We start from the raw sequence: 20462 nt of genomic DNA on the forward strand, positions 1-20462 counted from the left end.
AAACATTTAACCGCAAAGCCCTTGAGATTCAAGTCCAGAGATGAATAACATGCTGTGTGAATAAGGAGACGGTCTACCAGCAAGCAAAGAACAACTCAAACATCAACTTACAATCTTTGCATTGCTTTAAAAAGAAACTATAATATATACATTACCTCCCTAGACATTACACACACCACATCTAAGTGAAGACGTGGTGTCCAACCAAACTGTTGAGACAGATGGGAAATACACATATTCGCTTACTTACGGATTATTAGCAGCTGGAATCTCTGCTCATAGCCACAATAAGACCCCAGGAAGTTACTGCTGCTGGCACATAACCCCCCCTGTGTTGACCATAGTCTTTTTTTCACACTTTGGCTTTTATACACATTCAACAAATGAGATAAAATATATTGACTGGTGAGCTTTACAGGTGCTGATTTTGGGACCTTTAGAGAGAACCAGGCTAGCGGTTTCCCCCCGATTCCAGTCTTTATGCTAAGCTAAGCTATCCGGCTGCTGGCTGTAACTTTTACTGTATAGGCATGAAAGTTCTACAGATCTTCTCATCTGGCAAGAAGGTGAAGTAGTTCCCAAACTTTTCATTGAAGGCAAGAATAAAAAATTGTTAAGTTGTGCTGCAGCTGTCGTGAGAAAGTGGAGCAAATGACACACACTCTCACACACTTCAGCTCTACATATAGATTGACTGTTAACTTTCATTATGTATGAAACTCTGCCTCCGCAGCCACTGTAAAGTATATTAATAGCTAATTGATACCTTTAACTGCAGAGATGAAATAATTACTGTGGCAGAGTTGTGTACCATATTCTAGATCACTTCAGAGGGAAAAGTTTATACACCATGATATGTATCATTACTGTATATATTTTAGGTTACACTGCCAAGCCCGACTCATAACCTGCAATAAATAGCTCTTTTCATGTGCTCATTATAATTGGCTGTAAAGGATTATTATACAATTTATTAACAATTTAAAACATGAAGATTGATTATTAGTATGTTGTAAGAGAGAGTGTGGCTTTCATGCTGGAAAATTCTAGACACAATTTATGTTTTTTTTTTTACGTGTTACTGAAAGAACGAATGGAAAAGAAAGCGAGAGGGGGAGAGATGTGATTATGTCCCAGCGCCAGTTTAACTTTACATTAACTTTACACGCTGTCATAATGTTTTCAACAGCTATTTCAGATTCTAGCCATGATACTGACAAACTGCAATAATGAGGACTACTGTATATTAGTTCCCATGTGTGAACTGCAGTGTAAATTTCAGCAAAGGTTAACTGACTTTGCAGATACTTTCCACTAAACCCTCTGATGTCCCGACAGCCATAGTTTCACTGCTCATTGCACCAGCTGGAGGAAGCATCAGTACAGTGACAAGCAGATAACCACTCTGGAGCCAGTTTATGAATGAATGCCTGCACGCAGGATTTTGCTGCTGACAGTTACACGACACTGTGTGCGTTGTGTTTCCTCCCAAACACGGTTTCGCTGGTTACAAACCCTGCGGTAAATGCACGCACGTCAGTCCTCAAAGCTGGAATGTGACTCATCTCTGCACGCACGATGGGTTGATTGTGGTGAAATAAAAGTGCAAAAGTCAAGGAAGAAATATGTGCTAATTCACTGACTGATAGATTTGCTTGGAGGGCATCAGCTACCAACCACAAAAAGGAAAACAGAGAGATCAGTTCCAGGATAAATACTGCTGATTGGATTGAGAGGTGCTAAATATTGCATGGTCACTTGACTGCAAGTCTGCTTGGAACTGAACAATTAAACAGAAGTTCAGTGCATTAGCAGCTCACACTGTAAGCGTCACAGCTGCTGTTGGGATTGTTTAATCCCTGGTGAGTGAGTGTGTTAAATTCAAAGAAGGGCTTTTTGTGGATCGCCTTCCACGGATATCTCGTTCCCACACCTCAGCATTACGTAATATGTATTCTTATTCCTTCTTGAAACTTTGCTTCTTGGCTTTGTTTGACAACACTGATGTCAAATAAGTTCAAAGCCTGCAAGGAGTCTGAACTTGCTCTGACATCCCGGTGGAGCTGAGGCAAGCATCCTCCAAGCTGCCAAAAGCCCAGATGTCCATCTTTATGACGGTGGGATACTCTTTTCTGGCCAGAGAGAGAGACAGATTCAAGGAAGAGGAACGGAGAGAAAGCACAAGAGGCCTCTCTTAGGTGAGAAAAATGAGGTCTCTCGAGGATTGAAAGTGCTGTAGCCAAGGTGAACAACTTCTGAATGCTTGTTGTGGATCAGTCTGATCTGGCGTCTGCAGCTCATGAGTCACACCACCACAGCCGGCAGACAAGTGACCTTCTAAGACTTCTCACTGTGAAACCTGCTTTTTGAAAGTACTGCATCTTGCACTCCACTCAAATAATATGAGACATCTTTACATTTGGGGCTGATTTGACTGAGTAATGACAGTTTATACTTGTTTTCTCTTCATTTATCTTGTCCTTCATCTGAATAAATATCACAATCCCTCTTCTGTACCCCAATTAGAAAGAAGACAAGAGATAAAAGGAGGGAAAAAAGCGCCATGTATAAGACATAAGAGGAACTGGAAGATTATGACTATGGCAAATGAGTTTAGAGGGCTGTGGAGCAGATAATTCAGACCTCATTTCAAGGCTGTGGCACATCACACAATGATGCTACCTTTCCCTGCTCTTTGATTCGCTTAATCAGGCACATGTGCCCTAAACACACACACACACACACACACACACACACACACACACACACACACACACATAAATTCAAAGGCAAGGGAAACAGCCCTCAAACTGAATTCACATATGTTTTTTGTATAATCTTTGAAAATTCCATCAATATGTTAATGTGAACAATTCTTTCCCAAACCTAGAGACCAAACCCGAGCCTCTAATCTGCCATCCCTCCCAGCGACATTTTCTGGAGCTGCTCCATTGACAAAGTCTGACTTTCCATGCACAAGGCAAACTTCGCTTGAGCTTTTATATTTAAATGAGATGTATTCCAAAGTAGTGGTAACTGTTTTCAGCCACCAAATGTCACCATAACCGCTTGACTCGTGACTCCAAGACTTGTTTGTGACATTGTTTTGATGTTTTTAAAAATCTAACTGTCCTGGTTAAGACGTAAATATAGTTGTTTATCATCCTCAGCTCGATTGGGTTTTCTTTTTTTTTTTTTCCAGGATTTTGAAGTCAAGTCATAAAGTGCAAAACGTTGCACATCCAATCAAAGCCAGCAAACGCTCTTGACATCAAACCCAAGGGAGGTTAGGGTTATGACGGTCGTTAAAGGGTTCGACATCAAAAACGTTTGTCCGCTATGATTGGATGGAAAACGTGACTTGACTTCGCCATCCTAGGAAAACATATTTTGTTCACCTGTGCCCTCAGTGACTGACAAAGTGCCTGGCAAATGCCTCGAGGCTGTTTGTGCCATTAATGTGAGCCAAGGGGAATTCCACAAGTTTTTAATTAGACATCCAGAGAGGGAAAAGATCCACCAGTGATGCATAGCCTTCAGTCTTTGATGTGATGACACGCGCCTTTCAGTTCACACAAGGCACACCTATTAATCTCTTTCTTCTCTCAAGCTGTGTTATGGTCAAAACAAATGAGCAAACACTAAATGCACCTTGGTTTGGAAGTTATTGCCTCACACAAGCAAACAATTACTGCTGCATATTATGGCTTTTTCCTAACCTGTTCTTTGAAAACACACACACACAGTAGACAATGGAGCTTCTGGTGAATACGTCCATATATTTATTTGCACATTTTCTTTATTTCTAGGCTCTTATTTTTTAAGAGAGATCATCTCTATATATGGTTCTAATATTTAAATGTGCAAAACATACAGTATTTATATTAGGAAATATTTTCATTATGCCTTTTCCAATTTTTTTTACATAAAACATGAGCCACAGAAATACTACAAAAACTTTAAAAATCTAAAAATACCAATAAAAGAACTTTGACAGAATAAAAAGTGTCTAAAAGTAATGTGGATGACAAAGGCAATTCCTGGACATTGAAGGCTTTAAATCACATGGACTCAGCTCTAAATTCAGCACACATTAGATGTCACTTCATTGTGGTAGATGTTGTCTTTGTCCTCAAGTCTCACAAAATGCACCTTTAATCATGAATCAACATGACATTCAACAAAGACAACAAATCTACAGCATGTCGGCTGCTCGGTGAGGCTGCACTTACTAACATGCTCAAAATGAAAATGCTAACAGGTATACTGTTTTTACTGTGTTTGCAGGATGACATTTAAACACAAAGCAAAGCAGAGGCTCATGGGAAAGTCATTAGTTCTGCAGGTATATAGTCATAAATCAAAGTATTAGACAAAATAACAGTTGAAAAGTCACCAAAGTTACTACAATTTATCCTGAGAGGAACCTGAATGTCTGTACCAAATTTCATGACATCCTGTCATTACAGAGGCTCTTCACTCTGAGTCACAACCTCGCGGTGGTGCTAGATGAAAAGTCGGGTGTTCATCAAAGTCAGAAGGATTTATTCTCTGTGATCATCCAGAGTTTCACAGTTGTGTCTAATAGACATTTCCATCCAAAGAGCCAAAAATATAGAGCTAACTTATGACAGGTTTCTTGTCAGATTCATATATTGGAGTACTTCTATTGGGGGAGCCTGAAGTTAGGGCTCAAACTGTGAAAACTAATACACACTTGCTCCACAGCTCTTCTCTGGTTGTTGTTTAGAAACATGCACACTGGGCACTCTGCACACAGCAGTTCAGTCATGACTTCAAGGGAATGATTATGTTCATTTTTCTGTGATTGCCTGTGTCACAGTTCAGTCACCATCTGATCTGAAGTCAAGCAAATTGAACAAACAGCAGGCGCTATCTCCCTTTCCCAGCCTCTCTCTCCCTGCGCCGACACACACACACACACAGACACACACACTCTCATTCCACCACGGACTGGTGCTTGTCAGGGAGGAACATGTGTATGCTAATTTACTGGAGCACACACCAACTATTCACAGTCCAATGAGAGAGTGCAGATAAACCAACTTATGCTCTCAATATGTCTAGTTCTGATTAGAGGAGATGGAAATGAGGCCCTGAGAAGATGTGTGGTGAGAACATTGCAGGCATGCAGCCAGTTTCTGCGCACTCCTGAAGAGAAAGCTAACAATCTCAGTAGACAGCCAGATCAATACTGGCAGCTTAGGTAGCAGAGACAGAGCCAGGATCTTAGTGCTCTTTGCTACATGTCCACAGATGTGCAAAGTAGTTTGTGAGACCGCACGGGGACCGTGAAGACAGTCCAAATCTGCAGGCTAACATGACAAACATCGCTCGTCTTCTGTTGTTCTGAGTTACATTAGTTTACAGCTGGGAACAAGGATGAAATGTCAGCAAGCCGGTGGCATGCCTTTGATTGTGGTCTATGTGACACTTGGACCACTCTGACACTTCTCAAGTGTGCCAAACAGTCATGCACAATCTGTGATAGCATTTTCAGTCCAGAAAACCCAGAGATCAGTGTTTCAGACATCCACTGAGTCACTGCAGAGGAATGTAAGAGAAGTTGTTGGTAAGCCAGCTGAGATTAGACCCATTCATGGTCTTGTCTGTTGTTAAAAGAACGCCTTTGGCATTGGCAGGATAGTTGTGTTAAAAGAAAGACAAATGATGTGTTAACGTATACAGAAAAGAAATTCATTAGGCTGGCGAGTGAAAAAGGGGCTCAGGATGAAGGACATGTAGGCTGCATCACCTAAGGCAAGTTCTGAGTCAAAATTCTTCAGGATGAAGGCTGGATCACGATTTACAATGTGAGAACTCACCGTCTGCTTTCTCTGACAGCTTCAGCAGTACATTTTTCCCCTGTGGTATTCATAGAAACACTTGTAAAGCAGTCAAGTGTCTTTTTTTAAAAATGTCCAGTGGATTTTAGAAAAAGATATCAATCCAACCACCTCTCAAAGGTAAGAAAAGTCTTTTATGAACAACACTGTGCATGGCTGCAGACAACGTGACCTCAAACACACCTCTGAAACAAAGTCTTTCCATGCAATCCTTCCAACTGTCACTTCACTAAATCAAAGCTTGTTTCAACCTAATATCCTGCCGGGGGTGTTCAGATGACGACATAATTATAGGTTATAAAACAATTCTGAATATTTCATTACGCATTTGCTCTAATTCATGTCAGTACAAAAATCTTGTCATATACATTTCAACACATCTACTGACCTTCCACTTTATATATCTTATATTATGATAATTATCAATGTAAGATAAATGAGTCTACTTTTATGAAGAGTACTCTGTGTACACCACATAGACTGCAGAATGAGTCATATGCACTTGTATATGGAAATGGCTGCATACCAGCTGTGATCTCCATGCCCATAATTCATATGGAAATGACATCAAGAGGAGCCTCATATGGGACCATATAATGTCTTGTTTGTTATCTTAGCATGCTCCCGACTGCCACAATTATTCAAAATGCAGTTGCATCAGCTGCTGTTTGCTATTATTCTCTCACTGTGTCACACAGCTGTCTTGATCATCTTCATGGGAAATTAAACATTTCCTTTGATGTTTCCTCTTAAATCAGCAAGCCCTGAAATATAGATGCAGCTGCTCATATTAGCAAGGAAATAATAGAATATTATTTATTTTTGAAAAGCTATGATTGTCCAACAAACCCTGCAACGGGCTTCTTGGACATGATGATTTTTGCTCGCAACAAAGCAGTGGTGTCACATGACACACGGGAATGCTGAAGCCAGAGGCCGTGAGAGGCGGATCGTAAATCCCGAAAAGGCAAGAAATGCAACAAAAGACAAAGTGCAACTCTCCACACCTCCTGTCGAGGCCTCATACAGCCCTCCCTTCTGTCACCCCTTCACCCACACAAAATCAGCCAGATTTATTAGTGGCAGGTGACTTTCTGGATTGCAGCTAGGTTATGGACTGATGTGCTACAGTGCAGGGTATTACATTACCATCTGTTTGCGTTAAGCTTGGACACATAAAAAAAAAAAAAAAAAAAAAAATCGAGTGCACTTTTATTCCAAAGAAACTCGTCATTCTGTCCTTGAAAGCTGAGAATGTAATACGTGGTTGCAGTGAGTACAAAGCAGAATAGAACTGTTCCTGCTTTATTGCAGCAAATCCACAGCATTGTAAATCATACAAGACGCTAACAACATTTTGTTACATTCATGCATTCAAGAGGGCTGCAGAGGGGGAAACGAATGCCACGGTGTCAGACATCTGGCGGTAATATGTCCAATACTGCCTTCATGCGGTGTGGGACTATTTCTGTGCTGCTTCTCTTTTCTCCTGCAACAGTGCAGAAGTCTCAATGCTGACTAGACTGTTTCCAAAATGTTTGCAAAATTAAGAACGTACATACAACAATGTGGTGACATAATTATCCAAATGATCGAATGTATGCCGCTCTAGATAATCACCAGTCGTCGTTTTACCCACAGTAATTTCAAAATGAAGACACAAAGAGACGGCTCAGTATAATAATACTGACCTTGTCTTGTTCCAGATTTCCAATCAGCAAATTAATTAGAGGGGTTCATTTTAGGTTTTATGGTGTGAGGCTCCTCTGCCAGTCTTTATTAGTTGTGATTAGTGCCACCGCCATGACTGGCCTCTCACTGAGTCATAAGCTGTGGGTGATTCCTCTATTGTTCTATTAACGCTGCACTCATAAAAGCCAGCAATGTATTGCTATCTTGGCATTACAGAGGTGAGTGATGTTACAGCGAGAGAGACAATACCATCTAATTTTATTTCCTGCTACTTTATAAATGTTGAAACAGGCAAAAAAAATCTACATGGGCCTGTTTGAGAGTGAATACCTTGAGGTGTAATTTTCTGCAGTTAAATGTGAGACTGCCACATATGGTGACAATGAAGCTCCATTTAGCATTACAAATGTAATCTACACTCAACCTTGGATTGCGCATCTCCTCCGATGATGCCAACTGACGTCGACTTCAAACCCAAAGAAAATCTCCCTTCCGTCTGTGTTGTGGAAACAGATGGCTCGAATATCTCCACGCAGATGCAAAACACAAGCCCACCAGTGTTTTGTGAGCAATGTATTTCCATCATGACCGTGCTGATGCTGGTAGACAGAGCTGGGGATTGTTGTGAGGAAATGATGTGTGCAAATGCTGCGTCAGCGACGGAGGGATGCTGATGCGAAGACCGTCTCGCTTCCCGCCATGGGAGACCAACCACTGACACAGCTGGATTGCGCTTACACTGACGTGGATTTGCCGCAGCAGGCAGCCGTGCAGACAGGCGGAATTTGAAAAGTTATTAAGCTGCTTTCCAAAAACATTCTGTGGGAGAAAATATGTTTTTGTTTATTCAGTGTTGCTTGGAAAGGTTCTACAAGCTCAAGGGTTGTAAAAATGTAAAGGAAGAGCAACCATAAACACCTTCAAATGAAATGAAAGTTGCAGTTACTCTCAAGAATTGTCTTCACAGTCAGATGAGGTCTTCCATTAAAATTGTAAAGAACTGCCATCTGGGATCACATCAGATTGGCCAAAATTCAACAGTTACAAAACAGTTATCCCTCAGCTCCAATCTGGCCATTTCTGCTTGTGCAGCTCATAAACCTCCACTTGCGCAACTCTCAGCCATGATGCCTCTGGTCAATGCCGTGACCAAATGTGCCGGAGACAGACATAACAACAGAGTGCCTTGGGCTTAAAGATGTTCTGCTCTCTGGAGGTGCGAGTCCTCTCCTGTAATTACCACTTCATCAGTGAAGTAAAAGGAAAACAGAGGCCCCAGAACATTTTTGTCTGGGATGGTAAACAGCTTGGCCTGTCTTTGCTGTGGTTGGACGGTAGACTTTGCTGCTGTCAGCCAGACAGACTGCCTGCCCTATATGCATTTATGTTTAAACAGTATGTATTTCTGGAACCCAAAAGAGAGACTATCTCATCAGTTAAAATGGTAATGAAAGAGCTGGCAGACTGATACAGTTGAAGTCATTGTGTCAAACATGAAAATTTGAATGTATATGCAGAACTGTGCAGAATTTCTATTTCTATGGCAAGAAGCATAGAGCTAAAGAAGCCTAAATATATATATAAGTAAAAAGGACAGTTGAGAAAAACACCAGTTTCAATCTGCCCTCCATTCAGGACTGACACACTTCCAGATTGAGGAATCAGGCAGGAAGCATCACTGCAGACCCCTCTCATCCTGGACACAGCCTGTTCTAACCTCTCCCCTCGGGTAGGTGCTACAGATCACTGAACGCCAAACCAACCAGACACAAAAACAGTTTTTTCCCACAAGCCGTCACCCTGATGAACAGTTAGCAGTCATACAGTGTCAGTAATGCTCTGACAGCAAACATCCACGACTGGCCGTTTATCATCCACAGTTTTAACAGGTGCACTCATCATTCTTTGTATTTACTGTGTATTTCAGATTTTTTGCACTCACTTTGGTATAGCCAGTTCTCTTGTACTACACTTCTTGTCACTGCTTACGGCACCGTTGGCCTGGTGAGGGTGCAGGCGACCGTTTCTCTCCTGATGCACACGGTATTGGCAGTCTTTCATCACTTTCCAACGAGAAGCTTCACCATGAAGGTATAACATGTCCAAAGGTTCACATCACCCTGTCCAGATACACCTCTTTGACCAAGCCATGATCCCACACTGGCTTTCTTTTCACAAACAGTGCCAACTGTTTCACATGGATTACATCACCAAACTGCAGGGAGTGGAAAACACGGTGTATATGAACACTGGATGATGCCTTTGTTTCTGTTGCTTCAATATAGGTGCATTTGTCCATCAAATGTGGCTGCATCTGCTGCTAATTTTTAATATATATAAAATTATAGAGCTACCCAGTCCTGTTATCATACATTACCATAATGCATTGCTCTTTATACCCAACCAGTTAGGGGGAGTCATTATGTGAACCGTTAATAGTTAATATCTAACATCTGTTTGGTCTGCCATGCCACAAGCAATCTGGACAAATAAATACATAAATAAAATGGCATCCACTTTATATAATCTGCACTATCCATACTTTCAGTTTGGTGTGAATGTGGACTCACACTGTTATGCAAATGTGATTGTAAATGCAATACAGCTTGTCAGCATGAAAGCTGACAGGAGGGCCAAGAATGGTTGAAGGTCTACAAAATAAAAGGCATCAAAGTAACGGCTGTCGGGTCTGAAAGAGTATACAAATGAGAAGTAAAAGCATGTGCTCTTTCTGCCCCTTTTATTTGTCATTTTATATGTCTCAGATCCAGATGTGGAAACCAGGGCATCCGTATGTGCAAACATTTGCCTGTAAAAATCTCGAAGTGAAAGTGGCGTGAAAAAGGAGAAATAAAACATCAAGGAGTGGTAGGAGTGGCAGCATTTGATTTTTAACCTTTAAAGACCTGCCTCAGCTCTTAACGACCCTTGACCCGACATATCCTCAGAATCGCAGATCCCTGCATTTTCACTCTGGCTCACGTCTGACAGAGCTCCATATTTATGGACCATGTCCGATCAGTGTCCACCTGCTGTTTCACTTCTCTCTGCTAAAAAGTTAAAATTCTTCCTAAAATTCACAGAATCCAAGGGTTTTTTTCTTTCAGTGACAACAGAAAACATCCAAGGACTCGCAGTCTTAGCACAACACCCATAAAAATTTGCACAGTGACTTCCTGTGCAGCATTAAGGAACCACAAAACAGGCTTAGATGCATTATAAGATGCCGCCTTCTGTGAAACACAGATATTTCCTGTAGCTCAGGTTTTATATATGCTGAGATAATCAGTCATTTCATGCACAGCTGATGAATGCTGAGATGCTGACCCAGGGCTTTACCTGATTCCATCTTGACCTTCCTTCTCCCATTAACCAGCCCACCACACCACCAACTGACCTTCCACAGCCTCGTTCGTGCCTGTGTGTGTGAGACACACACGCTAACAGATTCTCAGCTCACTTAATTAAAAAATGCTTGAACCTCCTGGAGTCTTGGAGAGAGCAAAAGGGGAAAGGTGAAAGAGGGAAAGAACAGATTGAAAAAAAAAAACAAAACAGAAAAGAAAACATCTGGCTCTGGTGCTCGTTAACACCTCTAATGGTGAATTACAGGGCGAGTATGAATGATGAGAATGAGCTTTTAAAATTAGATAAGATTGGATGTTTGTCATATATAGAACAAAGAGAGACGGACAAGGAGGAAAAAAGAAAGAAAGATTTGGACTTTGCTAAAGGGATCCACCCGAGGTATCACAAATTCCTTATACATGCATGTGCAATTAATGTTTTACACGACTGTGAAGGTCTACTGGTTTGAACTGTGTTTCTGATGACAGCATGTCTGTGGTTACGACTGTCTGGACTCCATCTGGCCTCTGACCCAAACCACAGGATTCAGTCCACAGCCCATTAGCACTCGTTCATTCCCTACAGCTACAGTACACTGGGCTGCATGTCGCTGTTGCCATCTATTGGATACAAGAGTTCATATCACTACATATGCAACTCCCACGGAAAATAATTCATGTGAGCTGCAGTTAAAACTGTTCTTTATAATGTCAGTGTTGGTGCAGATGCAAATACAAAGCAGAAACTTGCTCACAAGGAGGTCTCATCAGTTCATGCAAATGAAACCACAGACTTATCTAGGCTGAAACCTACTATATGCAGACAAACCGTACTTTCAACGACACATGGCTCATTTGTCATGACAGCCTTCCAGACTATTTTTGTCACACAAACCACAAATGTAATAAAAGACAATCTGTCTACATCTTTCTTTACTTTTCTTGCAGTAAAAAGCAGCAATGGTATCCAAATTTTAAATTGTTTCCATGAAAAAACACTGGTATATCTGAAATAAGTAAGTGTGTTGCACACTGATTGAATTCTGAGATGCAGCCAGTCATATTTCTGTGGCTCCTATTAGCATCCCCAAGCAGAGTAAATCAGCCATGAATCCTATAATCTTCCTCATCCATCATAAGGATGAGGCCATGTCAGGGAGCAGAACCAAAACCTCAGCTGGTGGTCTGTTCTGCGCACTTACAAGTACAAACTTGACCAAAGCTCGTAGTCATGCATGAATACTGTAAATATTGTCTATCAATTATGGATGATTATGACATCTTGAAGAGGGTCGGTCCATCTACTTGCAGCAAGACAGCTAGCCCACTCCTGAGTCATCGTTTGACTTGTCCAGCAAATTGTTGTGAGAACTTGGAGGGAGAGGATGTGAAAAGCGGAGAGTAAAGTTTCAGGCGTTGAGGAAAAGGATTGCACGGAGGGACATATCTAAGCTTTGTGGACTCGAGGAGACAACTTGTCACTAAAAATAGAAAACGGGATATTTTATTTATCATGTACGCACACTCACGCAGAAGCACACGCATACACACATTCAAATCCTGCTTAATGTATTAGTCCTACTGTGGGTTCATGCACTGGCCGGTGTGTGTGTGTGTGTGTGTGTGTGTGTGAGAGATGTCAAAGAGATAGAGACTGTGTGCCTACAAAAGTGCAAAATCTTGCTCTGTGAGAGGGAGAAGCGCTGCCTTAGAAAAGATTTAGTCTCAGGTAGCAAATAACAGCAGGTGACATTATCATTTATATCAGCAGGCTGTCCTCATGCATATCACCGTCTCCTTTGTGGGCCGCCAAATGGAACCGTTGTGTGCAGGCTGCAGCCTGCCACATCCAGCATCCAAGAGATGAGTGAGATAAACCCATACACATTTTTACAGGTAACATTTTCACATTTTAGTGGCCGTTAAAGATAAAGCAGTTTTTCTATTGGCTGGATAAGGTGAAATGATTAGAAAACACTAACATGACACAAGAAAAAGGTTATGGTGATTATATCATGATGTCGGCTGGGATGTGACAGTAAAAAAGAAAAAAAAAAACATTAATAAGAAACATTTTAATGATGTTGGAATGCCTCTGACTTCATCCGGCGTTGTATTCAACAACTCTTGAGGGAAATATCTGCCTTTTTAGCAGCTAAATGCTTCACTGTCTTTACTGCTGTCTGCTGCATCTGGAAAGGACGCTGATGAGAGTGGTGGGAGAAAATCAGAACAATGAGGATGAGGGCTGTAAAACTAAACTCCTTCATACACACCTGTAGTCCTCTGATCCACTAACAAAGCCGAAAACAGAGTGGCTAAAGTTGCATTTGTCAGAAAACCGTCTTATGTTTGAAATGTGATCCTGGATTCAGAGCTAGAATCCAAAGCAGCACTGCACACCTGCACTTCCAGTCATGTTGACTCAGTGTAACTTGTAACTGCATATTAGAGTTCATGAGCGTGACTCTCCGGGTTCACCGAGAGGTTCTGGTAAACGACAGCACAGACTTTTAACAACGCCTTGAATTTATTACTCCTGCTGTAAAAATGCATGTGTGATCGATGAAATTGACTGACAGGGACAGTGTATATCAGTGTTTGTGTTAAGCACTGCATGAGCAGCATCTGTGGTGCAAGAGAAGAGGTTAGGGTGCAGAACAACTCAAGCTGTAAGTCGAAAAATAGTCCTTCATTTTTTATTTCATCAGCAGCTACAAATCAAAGCTTTACGTTGCACATTACATCCTGCTGCACAGAGTTTAGAAATGGTGCTGGCTTTTGTTAAAGTATATAGCTCACATATCACTTCCACCTTATTCGCTGCTCTATAGAAATCCAGAGAGACTATTTTCAAAAATGAAAACCAGTCATAGCGATTGAAGATACTGTAGAATCCATGATTTTATTTTAAAATAGTAAACCAAAATCCCTACATTTCCTCACCGTTCACTGTCATCTGAAACTCATCTTTCAGCTGTGTTGAGTTAAACATTATTCACAGTAAACTGAGAAGAACTGTGGGATTTGAGCCCACTATTGTACTTTGCAGAGTTAGCAAGTATATCTTCAAGTAGCTAAATATAACAGCGAACTCAAGACTCAGTGTCATTGCCATCTAAACCTGTGAAAGATATTGCTTTTCATGCCACCCTCACACCAGCTCATGTCTCCTTGGGAAGGCAAGCGACCTGCTTTACGTTGACTTAGTGCCTCTTCCATCCCATTCCAGTCATTTAATCTTGGAACAGTATCAAGATAGCGATCTCCCTTTAACCTCCACAGAGGGGACGGACACAAAGGGACACACTGGCCACTTCATCACTCAGCGTCAGGCAGTGGTGGCATGCCAAACAATCCCATTAGCCCAAAGCCAAAAGCTCAGGGACAGCAGCCACGTATGTCCTGAATCAACCGCAGCTCTCTGCTCATTTGAACATCCTCTCTCCTCCCAACATCCATGCACTCATGTGTCAGCATGTATAATGAACACACTCAGAGCTGCACCCAGCTTTTACTCGGAGGAAATAGGCAGCCACATCACTCTGAGTAGCTTTTTACAACTCAACACTGATCAATTAATGACTACGAATGAGACCCTCAGAGATATTCATACAGGAATATTAGAGTGATGCTGAGAGAAAGAGGAGCGTGGGGAGAAGGATAATAAACTATGAATTGCAACTCACAGCAAATCCAACAGCAGAGAGGCACTTTCGCAATCACGTCCATATTGATACCTCTTAAAGCTGGCAACACGGGCCAAGGTCGCTGGCCTCATATAGACGATTTATTTCTCTCTCATATCCAGGTGCCACAGAGAAATGAGCTGAGACTCAAGCAGCAACCAGAGTAATCAAAGTGGCACACAATGTTTAGTGCTTCCTGGATCTTACTTCACAAGTCCAGGGAATGAAGAGGAATAGCAAAACAAAGCAAAAGGCGGAAAAGGTGTTGACCCTGTTTGTCTTTTCAAAAGCTGAAAAAAAAAATGCAAGAAGAAGAGAAGGAAAGAACGCAAAGGAGAAGGAAAGTGTAGCAGAGGGAGGAGGAGTTACTCACGGCTCCTGTCACCTTTCCACCTCCAGCTTCCCTTGTGCTTTCCCGAGCCGTCTCCTGGCACACAGACTCCACTCAGCACCCCCGCCAGCACCACCAGCAGCAGCAGGGGCATCCGCCCGGTGGACATGCCTGCCTCCGAAGCTTGTATCGGGGCTACAGCAGAGAGACGAGGGCCATGGGGAGTGCTGTCCCACACTCGGTCATATCTCACACAGCTCTGTGGAGAGATCCAAAACAACAACACCACCTCCTCCTCCCGCTCGGCTTCCCCTGGAGCGTCAGCCCTGGCCCAAGACACTGAAGCCTCAGAGGGGTCACACACCCACCGCAGACACCCTCCTCCTCCTCCTCCTCCTCCTGATGCTGTGGAATGATCCTTCTGAGGGCAGTAACTTCACAGACCGACTGTAATTCCAGCATTGGTATACAGGCAAAGCAAGCCTGAATTTCTGGATCTCCACTCGGAAATATTGATCTGGTCTTTTTTTCCTCTCCCTGCACTCGTCCTCTTCCTCTTTTTCAGTGAGACAGGGAGTCTTGGTCAAAGCCTCAAAATGAGTTCAGTAGTAACACCTCCCCTGAGCAGAGACTGCACAGGAGGTAACAAACCGTTTCCCCTCTTGCAGAGCAGGAGTTGTTCAGGTCACAGTGTGAACCGCTGACACCGACAGTGACACACTGATCCAGCAGCAGCCAACCCTTGTCACCTGCACCAGGCAGTGACTGAATGAGTGAGTGTGTCCAGGAGTGTGTGTAAATGCATGTGTGTCCTCCCCCGCTCTCTTCATCCACCTACCACTCGTCTCAGATCACATGAGGCAGTGTTGATATGAAAATAAGGAATAAATCACAGAGATCAGTTCAGTACAGAGCAGCCTTGACTTTGTCAACAGAGCGTCTGAGAGAGAGAGAGAGAGTACATCCAGCAAAGGAGGGAGGGAGGGAGGGAGGGAGATACGGAGGAGAGAGACTGAGTGAGACAAGCGTGGGGGGTGTGAATAACAATTTCTCAAGTGCAATGGCTCTTGCGCTTTTGCACGCTCATGATGCTCGCTCATGAGTGTGTTTTCATCGTGGACACCCTCACAGCATGACTGAGCGCGACGGTTGGAACCTGTGCACGAATATCTGTGTGTGTGTGTGTGTGTGTGTGTGTGTGTGTGTGCTACTGAAGCACTCATCTAACACGTTCCCAGCTTTAAAACAAAACAATAACAAAGACAAAAAAGCTGTTGTACCTGCATTCCCAACCCACGGACTTACCCAACATGCACCTGTATAGACAAGTACGCAGACCAGTTTGACTGGGAGATAATGTGTGTGTGTGACAGTTAATCTGTAATTGCTGCAAATTGATACCTGCACCACAGTTTAGAAAAGATTTATTGGCTTTACAAAACAGTTACACTATGATTCAATGTGCATACGTAAGCTAAAACAGCTTATTTCAAATGTAGAGCTGAAACGGTTTCATCTGCTCATCAACGGGAATAATTTCCTGTCGTGAAATCAAAATCTGAAGAAGACTGAAAGTATTTACTTTGCAGGCACTGTACTGCAGGTCTGTGATGAGTATAATATCTTGCACTGGCTCCTTTTTAGTGACGATAAGCCAGTAACTTAGACTAAAACAGTAAGTTTAAACAGCTTTAGGCTGATTTAGGTACACTTAAAGGGAATGTGTTAAAGTTCTATATGAAATAAATGAATCACATTTTAGCTTAATCTGTAAAACAAGACAGGAAGTGTAGTTGCACAGTCGTTCGCACCTGCAAGACTTCATTCATGAACAAAAGGCAGAAAGTGAATGATGTGAGAAAGACGTGGTAATTTTGTGGTAGAAAGTGTGTGTTTAAAATGGGTACACTGCATTGATATATACAGTACACAGATACAGAAACACACTGTGTATGCAAGCACACACACCACAAATCTATTTTTGTAAAAAAAAAAAACTAAAAAAAAACAGCTCAGCAGGTCTGGGTTTAGAGTTACACTGCTCATTTCCTCCGCCTGTCTGGGCTGTCAGGAGGCAGGTGAGTGCAGGTTAACGTGGGAAACTGGAGGTGTCAGCAGCAACCCCCCACCTCTGCCCTCCACCGTGTCTCTCTCATTTGCCCTTCATTACTCATTGGTGCAAAATGCCATCACGGAGCGTAAACTGCTCCTAAACAAACATGATATAATCCAAGTAAATGGGAATTTTTCAGTCTTTAAGACCAAAACACAAATCTGTGTGGCGACTTTTGTCACAAGCAGTTAGAAAAAACAGTGTGATTGTCCCTCTACTTACTAATACTGTCCTCACATTAAGCCTTATCTCCTGATGTTCTTAGTTTGTTGAATAATGCGGACAATGCCCTACAAAAGTGCCCCTATTCGTCAGTCATGTAATCCTGATGTAGTGGCCCTTAAGGACCATGCTCCTGGAGATGTAATTAATCGCGTTACATTAGCCACTGATGGAAGTCTGATTGAAACAGCTCTCTAATGATTAGGTCTCTGGAATAATTACCACTGCAGTGAGGACGGGGCACTTCAACCCCTCAGGACGCCAATCTGACTCTCCTACTACCTGCTAAATGTCACCACTAATGCCAATTGCTTCGAGAGTTGGACAATGCAATGCAAATTCTATGCAGGGAGAATAAATGGCGTGGCAAGTTAGAACAGAGGCAGCATTTACAAACTGTCCACATGTAGCCTAATGTGTATGTTTTTAAGGTGTAGTGTATCTGTTTTAATATGCAGCCTGAGAGAGAGATTTGCCTTGCGTTTACTCGGAGCCAAAGGGCGGATGGCGAAAACACACCAACAACTTTCTTTGTCAGGTTTCAGAGAATAGATACATTGATAAAAGATGATTACATCAGCTCTCAGCCGTTATTATAGACTTAAGCTGGGTTCTTTGGTTTTGTGCGTCAAAGAGAGGCAAGCATCAACATGTGAAACTCATATTTTATTGGATCCCAGCTGAGCTGCACACATGTGAGACACTTGCGGTTGTGCATTTTCCATTTCTTACTGCTTTACAATTCAAATTGCTCCCATTTAGTCCTTTCTCAGCAAATGCCGTATCTACTATATTATTTAACTATTCAGATAGGTCATTGTATATTAATCAGAGGGTTATACATGTCATTCTAACATGCACCGAACAATATATTATGCCAAATTGAATTTATTGGCCTGACATGACTGCTGTATTGTGTGCGTGTGTGTGTGTGTTCAGCTGGCAGAAAAGCTGCACAGCTGTGTGGGCACTTCACTGAAAAATTAAAAACAGTGCACAAATAAGTCACATACATACTGTATAAAGTCACTCACATAATCACACATGGTGACTAGCTCTGGCAGTTTTTCTAATTAACATTAAAATTATGGGTAATGTCGCAGCTGGCTACCATGAAAGTGCTGCCAGGCTACATGTAGCTTTCACTTGTGTTTTCTAAACTCATCCTGAGGTCATTGTAACAACCCGACCCAAAGGGTACGAGTACAGTAGAGTACAGTAAACCTAAGAGAGACGTTGTCATTTGGACTCTGATTCTGGTGACGCTGCTCCTCCTGATCTTGAACCAAATACTGAATAGAACAGCCTCCATAACTCCATTAACACCGTTGGCTGATCTCTGGCACATCCTTGGACTTGTTTATCTCCATTTATGTGCTGCATCTGTCAGAATCCTCTTTGTCTCTTTGGAGATCACAGGTCCTGCACACATCCTGGCAGCTGCAGTGCCCTACGGGGTCAAACCTCTGCCTTATCTTGTCATCCTCTACGCGCTCCCAGGTGTTTGTGTCAACAATAAGGCACACCTTATCTTTCAGCCCCGCGCTGACCCTCAACCAAATTGTATCTCACAGACTGCCTTGAAGGGATGAAAGCATGGTTGAGGCACAGTTTTCCTCAGCTGAATACCAGGTCCAACACTGGCCCAGAACATACTTCTCCTTTTTCGAAAAGACCATTGCTTCTTTAACTGTGGAACAAGTCTTGGTGTAAGGTTTGATGCACAATTAACCCTTGAGAACAGCTTCAAAAACCCTCCAAGACCCTCCTCCTTGACTACTCCAGGCTCCATTCCATCTTGATCTCAGCTGCAGAGGGGCCTCATCAGGAGTTATATTCAGCACAATGCTGCTAAACAGAGAGTGAAAACACTATCAAACCCTTTTTGTCCCAGCTGGCTCCCCATCTCCTTCACCTGACTGTTCAGTGCAGCTACAGACTTGCAGCACCCTCCCTGAAACTGCTCACTCATGCAATCCTCGAAACCTCCCATCAAATGACTACCTCCAGGACTAAGCATGATAAAATGCTTATGCTTAAAAAAGTATTAAAATGCTTAGTATTAGTATTATATCCCTGTGCTCATGCTGAAGTGGAGCAACAGCAACGTACGTGCTCTGGCTGGAAGTTGCTGCCTGATGGTGCTGAGTAGCACACACACACACACACACACACACACACACACACACACACACACACACACACACACACACACACACATATCACTTCTAGAAGCCATGAGATTTTATCTGTGTGACATTATGGATGAAAATGATGACGCCCAGTTCCAAGTGTAACATGCCCCGTCAAAGTGGTGGAGGAATTATTATTTTTTCCTTATCTTACTTGTAATTATCTTATTTTCTTTGTAAGCTTCATATTTAACAATATTACTCTCTCGAGGTTAATATGTAATTTCTGTCAAGCAGAAAGCTGACACAGAGAAAACGTAATGGAAGATTATTGCATGGCTGTGTTTCAGAGCGTGCATCTCTCACAGCTCAGGCGCCACAAGCCTTGAAAATTAGATCCCCTTCGTATTCTCTTCCCCTCTCTCTCTCTCTTTCTCTCTCTCTCTCTCGTGTCAGTATGGTGTTTGCGAAGCTCGCATTCTGGCCCCTCGTAGTTCTGTGATGTGACAGCAGGGTTGATGGGCGGCGCAGAGACACCCAGCAGGGATGAACAGGCGGACGACTGGACATTAGCACACAGCTTGGAGCACAGCAAGAGATTCAGGGGGGGACTGGCACCCACTCGGTGACACTCACACATGCGGGAAAAATCGGAGCTGGCCCATGGGAAGACAAGCTACAGTGGAGTCAGAAATTTCAATTTCAACACTTGACGATTCGACTTTCTGTTGCTGGACTTGACACAAAGAAATGAACACGCGGCACAGATACTCAAGTCAGTGGCACCCACAGGGGGTGACATCTTATCCTTGAAGTGAAATTAATCTGAATGCTAATATCATTACACACGTATATATTATTTCCTTTTACGCCACCAAGAGCGCATGGTCCTACTCTGGTAGTTAAAAGAAACATTTGACATTTTGGAAAATATGCTTATTTGCTGTCTGAAAGTTAGATAAGACTGACACCACTCTCATATCTGTACAGAAAGTGTGAAGCTACAGCCAGCAGTCACTTATCTTAGCTGAGCACAAAGAGTTAAAACAGGCAGAAAAGTCACCTCCTT

General features: G+C 42.5%; 1 protein-coding gene across 3 annotated transcripts in view; it reads right to left on the reverse strand.

Moving 5' to 3' along the window:
- robo1 (roundabout, axon guidance receptor, homolog 1 (Drosophila)) overlaps positions 1–20462 on the reverse strand; it is a 217054-nt gene that overhangs the window by 144243 nt on the left and 52349 nt on the right. The window contains exon 1 of one of the 3 annotated variants that reach the window (XM_076734890.1): positions 14981–15170. The exons of 1 other annotated variant lie outside the window; for it this stretch is intronic. In XM_076734890.1, the coding sequence (XP_076591005.1) occupies positions 14981–15095 (115 nt within the window). In that variant the 5' untranslated portion in view covers positions 15096–15170. Of the gene's footprint in view, positions 1–14968; positions 15171–20462 lie in introns of those variants that run through there. One more of the 3 variants, XM_076734889.1, reaches the window with a different exon arrangement.

The sequence above is a fragment of the Chaetodon auriga genome, chromosome 7, assembly GCF_051107435.1.
Source record: "Chaetodon auriga isolate fChaAug3 chromosome 7, fChaAug3.hap1, whole genome shotgun sequence".
Taxonomy (NCBI): Eukaryota; Metazoa; Chordata; class Actinopteri; order Chaetodontiformes; family Chaetodontidae; genus Chaetodon; species Chaetodon auriga.